The following is a 14,356-nucleotide window of genomic DNA, read 5'->3' on the forward strand; positions in this document are numbered from 1 at the left end:
TGTGCAAACTGTGAGCAAGCACAGGCTGTTGGGGTAACATTTCATCTAGTGATGCACCAATATTTTCCTTGCCAATATAACATAACTTTAGACCGTCCCCTCGCCCATACCTGGGCGTGAACCAGGGACCCTCTGCACACATCAACAACTGACACCCACGAAGCATCGTTACCCATCGCTCCACAAAAGCCGCAGCCCTTGCAGAGCAAGGGGAACCACTACTTCAAGGTCTCAGAGCAAGTGACGTCACCGATTGAAACGCTATTTAGCGCGCACCGCTAACTAAGCTAGCCATTTCACATCTGTTACACCAACAAACAAAAACACTTTTTTTTTTAAAACTACAGGGCCTCCCGGGTGGCGCAGTGGTTAAGGTCGCTGTACTGCAGCTGTACCTGGGTGCGAACCCAGAGTCTGGTGGCAATGTTCTTCCCCAAACAAATAGCAAAACAATATCTGTTTCAGTACCTTCAGTACCTATAGCTAGCTAACTATATAGCTAGGTGTCATCTAAAATAACCTTCATTTATAAGACTGTTCTTATTTGATGGTGGTCAGACCAATCTATGTAAAGCTAGCCTTGGACTTTGTGGTTAGCCTTCAAAATAAAAGTATGTAATTGACAGTGATGCAAATGCATACAAATTATAGAATTATGCCATAATTGAATAGGTCATGCTAAATGAGGTTGGAATGTTATTTAAAATCAACAAAAGACAATTTATTAATTTGACAATCTGTTGAAATCACACGATGTATTATACTTTAGAATTGGGGGCATACTTATTTCACAATACATCCTTACCTATGGATTGTGGATCAATGGACATGGGTTATCAGTCTACTCAGTGACACCCAGAGAACATTAGCATCGTAGCGCTTATTGTGGGACTCTGAAACAACTGTGAATTGAGCCACATTTATTGTCAACCTACGTGTATTGAATACTATTCCAGAGGAAAAACAATAACGCGTGGATGTTTTGGAGTCTGATAACTCTGGGGGGTATTGAGTATTATCTTGGGTATTGAGTAGTGTGTTACTCTATTTCATTGATCCCCAATCCTTAGGTAAAGCTGTACAATGCAATATGAATGTCAGTACACACAATAGGCTAACTGGGGAGGTGATTTCACACAGTCACAGTACAATGCTAATATTTGCGTAAACTCTTCACAGTTGTGTTCTGTGGGTGTCACCGAGTAGACTGATACCCCATTTAATTGCTTCACCCTCCAACCTTGTTTAACATGATCTAGTCTAAATATGGCATGATTCCACCAATTTGTAACCTTCTCCAACACTTTCAAAGAGGTACTTTTATTTTAAAGGCAAACCGCGAATTCCACTATTGTGCCTAATTCTTATTGTGGCTAGCTTCACAATACATTACCCGGTCAGGTAGAGCCTCACTTGACTGATGAAGCCAGCTGGCTGCTTATAACGTTAGCTTTGGGCAACAGGGTTAAGTAGATGGCTAGCTATTTATTTTCATGAACTGAAGTTCATGTTTAAATAGGCAAAAACAAGTGGCTACCTAGCTAATACAATGATCCCTAAATCATTGCTAAGAATAGTGAAAATGACTGCAGTTTCTTCTTATATCGTGCATCCCTAATTTCATCGGTTACCTTACTAAGAAGTCGAGCAGAGTTAACTTATCTAGCTACGGTAACAAGCTAGGGAACTACATTTGTTTATTGAAACTAAAATCTAGTTAACTAGCTTTCATAATATGCTAGCTAGACCTTCCAAAGAAAATCTATGTTTAATAGCCAGCTGCTATCTGGCAATGTGATTTGTAACTTTGCAAGCTACGTTAGGTTACGTTAGCTACAGCCTACCGTGAGCCTCTGCGGTAGTTAGTTAGCTAGCTAACGTGACTGGCCTATGTGTTCTATTTACAGAGTCCAATCTCATCAACATCTGCACCGGCATCAACATCAAGCTCAGCACCAGGAACTAGTGTAAGTCACCTTGACTCCATGAGCAAATAAATATACTGGAGCTAGGCATAAACATGGTCTGTGTCTTGTTGTCATAGTTGGTGTGTTTATAAGTAGGTTTCAACTTCTACTGTAGTTTTCTCTGTATTATGGAGGGTTAGTTGATTTGTTTATGTAAAGCTTGAAGTCTAAATTTAAGAAAAGCTGAGTTATTAGCAAAGAGGGGATGGTGTGGGCGACTGACGTGTTTGTGAAGGTTAGTATACATTATCTATTGACACGAGGGGGATGGGTGGATATAGTACTGTACCTTGTTTGAGTGTGTATTGATGGGGACAAAGTAGTCATGGATGAAAGCTTTCAGCCGAGAACAACCTCGAGCTCAACGTCATCTGACTTGGAAGAGGAAAAGACTGCATATGACTGGCAAGAGCCAAATTGTGTAGTCTGTGAGTCTAATTTCATGGAGCTCATGAAGTTCTGCCAGACCAGCTGCCATTGCCCAACACAAGACAAGGTTCACCAGCTGAAGAACATTCAGGATCTTGCCTGGAACATTCCAGCTGCATCAGAAACCATGGATCAATTCATTGTGGTATTCATGAAACGTATTTGGAAGTAACTTGCTACACTCTTACTGCTAAAACAAATGATGCAGGGAGTTGGTGTATCATTTCAACTTTAATTTGTTGGTACGTAAATATGTTTCAATAAAACAGATTGGTCTGTCAATGTAGGAAATAAGTGGACATTGCTTGAATTCACGACAACGTTTATTTGCACTGGAGACCTAGGTGAGTTTACACAGCTGTATGTAGGAGCAGTTATGGCAATGTATGACATGTTATATATATATATATATATATATATATATATATATAACACCTATAATAAATACTACAGTTCTACAAAGGGAATACTTGCACATGGTGATTTTGGGGATAGCAGTGAGTTCACTTTGACACAAGGGGAGATTGTTGTTATGGGACCATTCATATCTCTTCTTGAGTCATCAACTTCTTTGTATTCATTGTGTGAGGGATAAATTGCTTGAAAGGCCCCCACAGCACAAGCAGGCAAGGGGATTTGATGTCATCTGCCTAGCTTCTCCCCACGTAGAACAAACTCCAAAAATAATCTGTAGACCATCAAGCAGTTTTGTCTGTAAGAGAATGACAAACACTATTTGACTTTCATGGGTAATGGTTGTGTACTGTCTTTCTAATGTAACAGCACAATGCAGAATATTTCACAGACGCTAGCTAGCTACAACACACAAGTGTAGTTACTCAAAGACTAATATGAGTCATAAAGCCAAAGTCATTCCTTTACTCTTCATCATCAAAATATTTCTCAAGTTTTGCTCCCTGTGGGGGAAAAAAACACTGCGTCTAGCTAGCTATAACGTTAGGCTGCAGTAAGATTTGGGTATAGCTAGCAAGCTTAACATGGCTAGGTTGTCTTGTGGTGCTACTAGCAATCCCCATCATGGCCGAATTGATCACAAAATTGTACTGAACAACACTGCCTTGTGTAAAAAGAGAGCTGATATTACTAGCTAGCTACCGACAGCAAAACAACTTACTTGTTTGCCATTTGCCCTCTTAGTCCAGCTGGTCTAAATAGTGTCTAGCAGTGAAGTTTCCCTTTAAAATCCACTAAACATTTTGTCACCGCAGCATCTGTTTGAAATGACATCTGGTCTCATTTTGAAATTCTTCACTTGGCAACTTAGCATTTATATGAATAGAGCTGCACGTACAGGCCTACAGTATACAGTAAAGGAATGTAGGAGGAGGATGTCTAGATTTTCTGACAGTTTTGTAATTTTATAGGTGACATTACTCGCTCCATACCAGCGTTTCTCAAAATTGGTCCTCAAGACCCCAAGGGGCAGACGTTTTGGTTTCTGCCTTAACACTGCACAGTTGATTCAAATGATCAAGTCGTGATGATTATTTGAATCCGCTATGTAGTGTTCGGGCAAAAACCAAAACGTACACCCCTTGGGGTCCCAGGGACCGAGTTGATCTATGCTCACAGCTATGTAAAGCCTGCGCTGATAATGGGACACACCTTTAACCATGATCTCACATGGCATGCTTCTCTTGGGGTAGAGCCGAGTGTGGAATTGGTTAAGGTATTGTGACTCCCCACAGCTGTTTCCAGACATTTTGGCAGTCCAAGGGCACAGCTGCACTTTTGAATTTAATGATGAAAGCTATGGTGAGAGGGATGGGCCAAATTCTACAACCGATAGATATGAGGAAACTATAGCTGCAAGCTGAAATCATTGGGGTCCAAGTCAAAACACTGCCCTATAACCGTATTTTATGTGTTATAGTGCCAAAATGTAGCATACTGGCAACCGTACAACTCTAATATGAGCTACTGAACACCCATGTTTTTCCATGGTAAAAGTTATAGTTCTTTGAGGCAAACTTGTTCCTTGTGGAGAGGACCTTGTGAAACTAATACCACAATTTAAAATCCAAGTTTGCCATTTCAACTCCTGTGATGTTAATTAATTGTAAAAATATTATCGGAGACCTAATCCTTTTATACTCCTGCAAAGTTTCAACTCCGAACAGAAGAACTATTATGGAAATAGTTGGGCCTCTACAATATGTGACAGAGTGTTCTCATTTGTCAGGGTCTAGGCTTGTGATTTCCTCACTGGGTGCAGTTAAAGTGGAAAAAAGCTACTTATGTAAGGTAAGATGATGATTCAGCAGAGAGAAAACCCGCAGAGTTCTAGTATTCTTTCCCCTTGAAACTTTCCTGAGGGATAAAAGGCTCTCTGTACAGCCAGGAATAGACTTCCCAATTGGACCAGGAACTAGCTTGCACCTTTACCACCAAACGCTTCACTAAACTCAAAGCACAATAGAGGATGACATTTATATCATTCCCTCACAAATTTGACAATCTAATATGAAAATGAACACCTTTCTTAATACATTTTCAATGCACAACTTTTCAATATTTAATGATACGTTTTGCACAATGATCATATGTTTGTGCAATGATGATTATACGTTTGTGCAATGTCGCATAGCCGACGATGCTGTTTGAGAAATTCAATACTGCAGATAAAGATATCGCACCGTGTTGAGTGACTTGTCACCGATATCTCAGTCCTTGTTGTAGTTTCTGTGAAGAGGTCATTGGCATTCCAACAGGGACCCACACCACTCTTAGCAACCACCACATTAAATGCAATGGAGAGGTGGAATCACTGAATTTGGTCAGTATGAAAACTTGGGGGTGTATTTGAGACCTTAAGACAAGCTTGTATTTACTAACCTCGTCATTTCTTTGGTATACAAAGGTTTTTTTTTATGTCTGGTGGACGGTATGCTTTATGCCTCACAGGCCTAAAACGGACAGTGGCCATCATCCAGAGAACGGGGAATAATGGGTCGTCTTTGTTTTGTGCAGTTGAAGCCAACGCACTGACCGTAAATACCACTGAATTCTTATTACTGGAGTTGTACTGGGTTGTACAGACAACCAGTCAACATTATGCTCAAATTGCCCCAAATTAATTGGTAGGCTATTGTAGGATTTTATGTGCTCAGTTTTAATGTCAGATAGCACTAAATCGACACGGATTCCTCACAATATAGTGCTGTGCAAATGGGGTTATTATAATGTCTCTAGAATGCATGTAAACTGCTAGAACGCAAATAGTTCAGACTGTGTATGAAGTCTTGGCCCGTGCTTCTTTTTCTGTTGTGCACTCTTCTGACACACAAACAGTTGGAAGCCACCTACCTTCCACCCCCATAACAGAGCGTTTTCTGTTAAGGTCTGAAAAAGAGTATGTGAAGCAAATCTCTAGATAATTTCCTTGTTTTCCATGCCATATATTGAATAGGTCACAGCAGCATGCATTTAGCAGCCAGATAGCCTAATAGTTTTTTAAAAAATGGTAAGAATATATATTCTTCATAAAGAATAGCCTATTCATACGTTATCTTATTGCACTGTGGCAAATTTCATATTTTGTTTCATATTTCATCTGTGTCTTTTACTTGGAAAACTGTAATCACAAAACAAGATCATAGTTATGTTTCCATATAAAGTATGAAGCTCTTGGTCCCTTGATGACTTTTTGGAAGCACCAGTGCATGTGATGAGCATCAGGGGAGACCGCAGAGCGACAGTCTGCTGCTTCTTTGATAAACACTTCAGTGTAGACAATGCAGCATTGTCTCAAAAGAATGAATGCAGTGTGATATAAGTATGACTCAAGGGGAAATGCTCTCTTCTCCAGTACTGCTCATCCCGGACTAGGGTTGAATGGCTGGAACCCGGTTACCAGGATTTACCACTCCCTTTTCCGCCGAGATAAACAACTGAGTGAAACTGGCAATTATAATCAATTATTTATATGAACAGCATATCATGAAGTGGAAGTGTTAAATGATATGCGCTCTGGCTTGTCTATGGCCTCTGGATGATGAATCATCAATGCTCAGGATGGGGACAGACAGCCCATCTCAGTATGGAGTGCAGTTCACAATGCATGTAGACCTTTCATCCCATCATGGTAACTTTTTTTTTCTTGTGACAGGTAGGCCTACATTTGCTGCAGCATAGTCTATGCTACAGTAATATAAAGACCGAATGCGTGTCTAATTTACCCATCGCCATCTGGCTTTTGGGGGTCACCATATTTTTTTAATTGTAAAGATGTTTTTATTTATTGGTGCAAAAAGCCTATCACTTGAATATGGTTGCTTTCAATCAGTGCATGCACGAGCACTCTCTCTGTCTCAACTGTCTCAACATCCAAAATAGATAATCCTATTCTAGATTTATACAGGTGAAGTCGGAAGTTTACATACACTTAGGTTGGCAAGTCAGTGAGGACATCTACTTTGTGCATGACACAAGTCATTTTTCCAACAATTGTTTTACAGACAGATTATTTCACTTAATTCACTGTGTTACAATTCCAGTGGGTCAGAGGTTTACATACACTAAGTTGACTGTGGCTTTGAAAATTCCAGAAAATGATGTCATGTCTTTAGAAGCTTCTGATCGGCTAATTGACATCATTTGAGTCAATTGGAGGTGTACCTGTGGATGTATTTCAAGTCCTACTTTCAAACTCAGTGCCTCTTTGCTTGACATCATGGGAAACTCCCCAAAAATCAGTTAAGACCTCAGAAAATAATTGTTAGACCTCCAAGTCTGGTTCATCCTTGGGAGCAATTTCCAAACGCCTGAAGGTACCACGTTCCTCTGTACAAACAATAGTACGTGAGAATAAACACCATGGGACTAAGCAGCCATCATACCCCTCAGGAAGGAGACGCGTTCTGTCTCCTAGAGATGAACGTACTTTGGTGCGAAACGTGCAAATCAATTCCAGAACAGCAACAGAGGACCTTGTGAAGATGCTGGTGGAAACGGGTACAAAAGTATCTATATTCACAGTAAAACAAGTCCTATATCGACATAACCTGAAAGGCCACTCAGCAAGGAAGAAGCCACTGCTCCATAACCGCCATAAAAAAGCCAGACTACGGTTTGCAACTGCACATGGGGAAAAAGATGAAACAAAAATAGAACTGTTTGGCCATAATGGCCATTGTTATGTTTGGAGGAAAAAGGGGGAGGCTTCTAGCCGAAGAACACCATCCAAACCGTAACGCACGGGGGTGGCAGCATCATGTTGTGGGGGTGGTTTGCTGCAGGAGGGACTGTTGCATTTCACAAAATAGATGGAATCATGAGGGAGGGAAATTATGTTGATATATTGAAGCAACTTCACCAGATATCAGCCAGAAAGTTAAAGCTTGGCCGCAAATGGGTCTTCCAAATGGACAATGACCCCAAGCATACTTCCAAAGTTGTGGCAAAATAGCTTAAGTAAGGGAAACAAAGTCAAGGTATTGGAGTGGCCATCACAAAGCCCTGACCCGTTCTGCACTAACTCTTTTCACTCATCACATAAGCTGCTGCTGTTTATTATCTATCCTGTTGCCTAAACTTTATCCCTACCTACAGTGCATTTGGAAAGTATTCAGACTCCTTGACTTTTTCCATATATTGTTACCTTACAGCCTTATTCTAAAATGTATTAAATTGTTTTTCCCCCCTCATCAATCTACACACAATACCCCATAATGACAAAGCAAAAACAGTTTTTTAGAAATTTAAAACTGAAATATGACATTTACATAAGTATTCAGACCCTTTTAATCAGTACTTTGTTGAAGCACGTTTGGCAGCGATTACAGCCTTGAGTATTCTTGGGTATGACGCTACAAGCTTGGCACACTGGTATTTGGGGAGTTTCTCCCATTCTTCTCTGCAGATCCTCTAAAGCTCTGTCAGGTTAGCTGGGGAGCGTTGCTGCACAACTATTTTCAGGTCTTTCTAGAGATGTTAGATCGGGTTTAAGTCCTGGCTTTGGCTGGGCCACTCAAGGACATTCAGAGACTTGTCCCAAAGCACTCCTGCATTGTCTTGGCAGTGTGCTTAGGGTCACTGTCCCATTGGAGGGTGAACTTTCATCCCAGTCCCCCCCACCCACTGATGTTCCCAGAATCTCTATGTTAACCAAGTTGTTTTTATTTATTTTTTAAATGTAACCTCAGTAGAGAGAGGAAAAAGGGGAGGAAGATGTATTTATGACTGTCATAAACCTATCCCCCAGGCCAACGTCATGACAGCTGTAACAAAACAAAATGTGGAAAAAGTCAAGGGGTCTGAATACTTTCCAAATGTACTGTATATTTACATATCTACCTCAATTACCTGGTACCCCTGCACATCGACTCGGTACTGTTACTCCGTGTCTATAGCCAAGTTATCATTACTCATTTTATATTTATTCCTTGTGTTAGTAGAAAAGTAATATTTCACTATTGGTCTACACCTGTTGTTTTATGAAGCTTGTGACAAATACAGTTTGATTAGATTTGTATGTCCTCACAGAAAGGACAAACTTGTTCCTCCCACTCAGTGCCGTACACATATTATTACAGTCAGCTGATGCTTATGTTGTGTATCTAATGGATTTAAATACCCTTAAATAGCTCCTAATTCCACCTCTTATCAAGCCAAAAGCAATGGATTTAAACATACACTTGGACCGGAACACATTACTTCTTGTTCTCCTATCTTAATGCTTGGCAGATGTTTACCCTGTCTTGACTGTGCCAAGGCCAATTTCGATATGAATTTGTCACTTGCCAAATACAACCGGTGTAGATCTTACCGTGAAATGCTTACTTAGAAGCCCTTAACCACCAATGCAGTTTTAATAAAATATTTTACTAAATAAAGTTTACAAAAGTAACACAATAAAATAACAACAACAAGGCTATATACAGGTTAGTCTAAATAATGGAGGTAATATGTACATGTAGGAAGGAGTAAAATGGCTATGCGTAGATGATAAACAGCGCGTAGCAGCAGTGTAAAAAGTCAAAATAGTCCAGGTAGCCATTTGATTAATTGATTAGCAGTCTTATGGCTTGGTGTTAGAAGATGTTCAGGAGCCCTTTGGACCTAGACTTGGTGCTCTGGTACCGCTTGCCGTGCGGTAGTAGAGAGAACAGTCTATGACTTGGGTGGCTGGAGTCTTTGACCATTTTTGAGGCCTTCCTTCTGACACCGCCTAGTATAGAAGACCTGGATGGCAGGAAGTTTGGCCCCAGTGATGTACTGGGCCGTATACACTACCCTCTGTAGCGGTGATGCAACCAGTCAGAATGTTCTTGATGGTGTAGCTGTAGCACTTTGTGAGGATCTTGCCTGTACTGAGAATGTTCTGCTGAAGCTCATTTGACCTCTGAAATTCGGTGTGGGGGTAAAAGTGGGGAGAGAACCAGTCAGACTAGGTTGATCTCTTCTGTGACCTGCGCTGGGTGATTTTTCATGTACAGTTCATCGAGTTCAATGATCACCCAGAATCTTTTCAAATTACATTGACTGACTGACTGGCTGACTGGCTGACTTACTTACTATCAGCTGGAGTCTCAGTGGTAGTAAGAAGGAAAGAAAGTACTATTTAAAAAAATTATGTGTGCGTCTCATGGGACCTAGCTACTCCCTTTATAGTGCACTACTTTTGACCAGGGCTATGGCCAAAAGTGGTGTACTAAAGGGAATAAGTTGCCATTTGGAATGGTCCAATGTTACTGAAGTGAAATAAGGTGATTTCGTACGAGAGGGTTATTACAGTACATACTGTATATTAACGCTTAGCCAACCTGAAGTTATTAATACCCCCGAGACACTTATCAGTTGTCTAAATAAGGGTGTGAAATTTGCCAAGCGAGTTTGAAGCCTGCATAGGAACATGTTATGGGAAAGTGGTTTTGTTTAGCCTAAAATAATAAAGGATACACATAGGAAGTGGGGAGTTTTCATGGAGTTGCTCTTTTTTTCTTCTTATCTCTCCATCCGTCCCACACAAGCTCCTGGAGTATTGGCCTTTCCAGACCTTCTCTAAACAGCTTGTGTTTACTGTGAGTGACCTCTTACCAAATTACCAGCTGTGTCCCCGGCCCTGTGTTTTGTCGTTCCACAGGGATTTACCCCCCTTCTCTGCAACCCCACCCCCATCCTGTCACACGAATCCCCACCCACTACTACCTCCAACCACAAGTTGTCCCCTTATCATCTGATATGGGATTTCTGTTAAATGAAGGACCGATTCAAAAGACAAAAAAAAATACTATTTAGAGGGAGTACACCAAACAACCTGTTTGTTGCTCTTACACTTGGAGCATGAACTGAGTGGCACTTGATCATTGTACTGTATCAAGCAACTAAGTTATGTTATTTTATGTGAAAGAACCTGTGAAAGTGACATGCACAGTACATAGTAGGGCAGAGGGTGCAGGGAAAGACCTGATGTTGTTAAACCTCTTGATCTGTCGCTCTCATTGTAAGATGTAGGACATTTACAGGAGGATGGATCTGGCGCTCTCATTGTAAGATGTAGGACATTTACAGGAGTTTGGATCTGGCGCTCTCATTGTAAGATGTAGGACATTTACAGGAGTTTGGATCTGGCGCTCTCATTGTAAGATGTAGGACATTTACAGGAGCTTTGATCTGGCGCTCTCATTGTAAGATGTAGGACATTTACAGGAGCTTTGATCTGGCACTCTCATTGTAAGATGTAGGACATTTACAGGAGTTTGGATCTGGCGCTCTCATTGTAAGATGTAGGACATTTACAGGAGCTTTGATCTGGCGCTCTCATTGTAAGATGTAGGACATTTACAGGAGCTTTGGTCTGGCGCTCTCATTGTAAGATGTAGGACATTTACAGGAGCTTTGATCTGGCGCTCTCATTGTAAGATGTAGGACATTTACAGGAGCTTTGATCTGGCGCTCTCATTGTAAGATGTAGGACATTTACAGGAGTTTGGATCTGGCGCTCTTATTGTAAGATGTAGGACATTTACAGGAGCTTTGATCTGGCGCTCTCATTGTAAGATGTAGGACATTTACAGGAGCTTTGATCTGGCGCTCTCATTGTAAGATGTAGGACATTTACAGGAGTTTGGATCTGGCGCTCTCATTGTAAGATGTAGGACATTTACAGGAGCTTTGATCTGGCGCTCTCATTGTAAGATGTAGGACATTTACAGGAGCTTTGGTCTGGCGCTCTCATTGTAAGATGTAGGACATTTATAGGAGCTTTGATCTGGCGCTCTCATTGTAAGATGTAGGACATTTACAGGAGCTTTGATCTGGCGCTCTCATTGTAAGATGTAGGACATTTACAGGAGTTTGGATCTGGCGCTCTCATTGTAAGATGTAGGACATTTACAGGAGCTTTGATCTGGCGCTCTCATTGTAAGATGTAGGACATTTACAGGAGCTTTGATCTGGCACTCTCATTGTAATACGTAGGACATTTACAGGAGTTTTGATCTGGCGCTCTCATTGTAATATGTAGGACATTTACAGGAGCTTTGATCTGGCGCTTTCATTGTGAAATGTAGGAAATTTACATGAGCCATTGTAGGCTTAATACCCAAGGTCAAACTGCTTTTGGTCAGAAATATATTTAATAAGCAGATGGTGACCTCTTGCATATATTTTTATAATTTAGACAACAAAATACAGCACTGGACAATTCAAGTACTCTGTAATGCTAAACTGCCGCATCTGTGCCCTGCTTTTCAATCAGAGTTTCAGGTCATGTTTCAACCTGTATGCCATTCCTGGCATTATTAAGTATTATGGGAACTGAAAAAAAGTTGATATAGATGTCAGCCTGTTTTGTGAAATCTGACACCAACATACTGTAGATATTGGTGCTTTAAATATGAAAATATGTCACGTTCTGACCTTAGTTCCTTTGTTTTGTCTTTGTTTTAGTATGGTCAGGGTGTGAGTTGGGGTTGGGGTGGGCAGTCTATGTTAATTTTTCTATAATTTGGGATTTCTGTGTTTGGCTTGGTATGGTTCTCAATCAGAGGCAGCTGTCAATCGTTGTCCCTGATTGAGAACCATACTTGGGTAGCCTGGTTTCACCTTTTGAGTTGTGGGTGATTTTTTTTTTTTTTTCCATTTCAGTGTTTGCACCATTCGGGACTGTTTCGGTTTTCATTTTGTTTGTCTTGTTCTTTTGTATTCTGTATTAATTCTCATTAAATTACATTATGGATACATACCACGCTGCATTTTGGTCCTCCGATCCTTCCTACTACTCCTCCTCAGAAGAGGAAGAAGAAAGCCGTTACAATATATTGTTCTGAGTTTAGCTTGCCTATTATTACTTTTTCTCATATGCAAGCTTCTGGGGAGAGTAATAAGTGCTGACAGGCTCCATAATTAACACTCATTATTACGTCACCGGCCTGTACAGCAGTGTTCATTTTGGCACTCTTAAAGATTTAGTCTAGTCTTAGTTGTTTGGACCAGAATGTCATTAAATCTTAGTCACATATTGCCATTTGACTAATGATTAGCCTAGTTATACGAAAACAGTGGGCCATTTTAGTCAACTTGTTTTGCCTCATTGTATTGCCTCATTTATCCTATTGTAAACATGTGCACAAACATACATAGCCGTGTCCTACACACATATATTTTGCTGCATAATATCTTATTCTCTTCTCAACAGCAGAAATATGACAAACATGTATAAGAATATCTAAGAATTATCTGGCTATGTAAATTCCTAATTCAGCCTACATAAATATTGCACATACAAAACAAAGACTCACACAAGCGCAGGGGGGGACTAGAGGGGGGAACTAGCACGATATCACCAGATGCTGCCGCAAAGTATTGGCAAAATAGTATGGGTTGCACCTCCATCACTCGGTCACGGTATTGCAGTTGTTATCAAAGTTCCACAGACACCGCAGCCACATTGATGTCCAAAAATAGAACGGGGGTTCATGACTTTGAACGGGAGCTAATGACTGTTTCTCCCAGGCAGTAGTCTGTCACCAAACCTCACTTCAAAATCTAGTCTCAAGTCCCCTGTGCTCGAGTCCGAGTCACCAATGGTCGAGTCACGAGTCTCTATGGCTGAGGTCCTAGTCCAAGTGCTCAAGTCTGAGTCACTGGGTCCACATTAACCAAAAATAAAGTAATTTACCCAGTCAGGTATAGTGTAGTGGCAAGATGAATTTGGTCAATAAATTGTTTGCTATCCCTTTTCCTTTCTGTGCCACCAAGTGTTTACTTCTAGGTTACTGGTAATGTTACCAGGACCACGGTCCTTTGCAAAATCTTCTCAAACGTTCCAGATAGAAATTCCATTAATGGAGCCAACGTTATTCCTTATTCAACATGTCAGAGAGGCATGTTTGTTCTACATAGAATACTCTATCTGAACATACCAAAACGTTGCGTCCTGCTGAATGTGCCCCAGGTTGTTAGCTATAGGTTGAATGGGGAGCGTTGCTGCACAAATATATTCAGATCTCTCCAGAGATGTTCGACCAGATTCACGTCAGGGCTCTGGCTGGGACACTCAAGGACATTCAGAGACTTGTCCTGAAGCCCCTCCTGCATTGTCTTGGTTGTGTGCTTAGGGTTGTGGTCCTGTTGGAAGGTGAACCTTTACCCTAGTCTGAGGTCCTGGTCGCTCTGGAGCAGGTTTTCATGAAGGATCTCTCTGTACTTTACTCCGTTCATCTTTCCCTTGATACTGACTATTCTCCCAGTCCCTGTCACTGAAAAACATCCCCACAGCATGATGCTGCCACCACCATGCTTCACCGTAGGGATGGTGCCAGGTTTCCTCCAGGCGTGAAGCTTGGCATTCAGGCCAAAGAGTTCAATCTTGGTTTCATCAGACCAGAGAATCCTGTTTCTCATCATCTGAGAGTTTTTAAGTGCCATTTGGCAAACTCCAAGTGGGCTGTCGTGTGCCTTTTATTGAAGAGTGACTTACATCTGGCTACTCTACC

The 14,356-nt window shown here is 41.0% G+C and overlaps 1 protein-coding gene across 3 annotated transcripts in view; it reads left to right on the forward strand.

Annotated features, from left to right (window-relative positions):
* Positions 1 to 14,356, forward strand: part of LOC118367105 (cordon-bleu protein-like 1) — a 47,292-nt gene that overhangs the window by 3,987 nt on the left and 28,949 nt on the right. For 2 of the 3 annotated variants that reach the window (XM_035750150.2, XM_035750149.2), the window contains exon 3: positions 1,908 to 1,967. The exons of the other annotated variant lie outside the window; for it this stretch is intronic. In XM_035750150.2, coding sequence (XP_035606043.1) covers positions 1,908 to 1,967 — 60 coding nt within the window. The remainder of the gene's footprint in view (positions 1 to 1,907; positions 1,968 to 14,356) is intronic. 3 annotated transcript variants of the gene reach the window in all.

Source organism: Oncorhynchus keta, chromosome 34, assembly GCF_023373465.1.
Source record: "Oncorhynchus keta strain PuntledgeMale-10-30-2019 chromosome 34, Oket_V2, whole genome shotgun sequence".
NCBI lineage: Eukaryota > Metazoa > Chordata > Actinopteri > Salmoniformes > Salmonidae > Oncorhynchus > Oncorhynchus keta.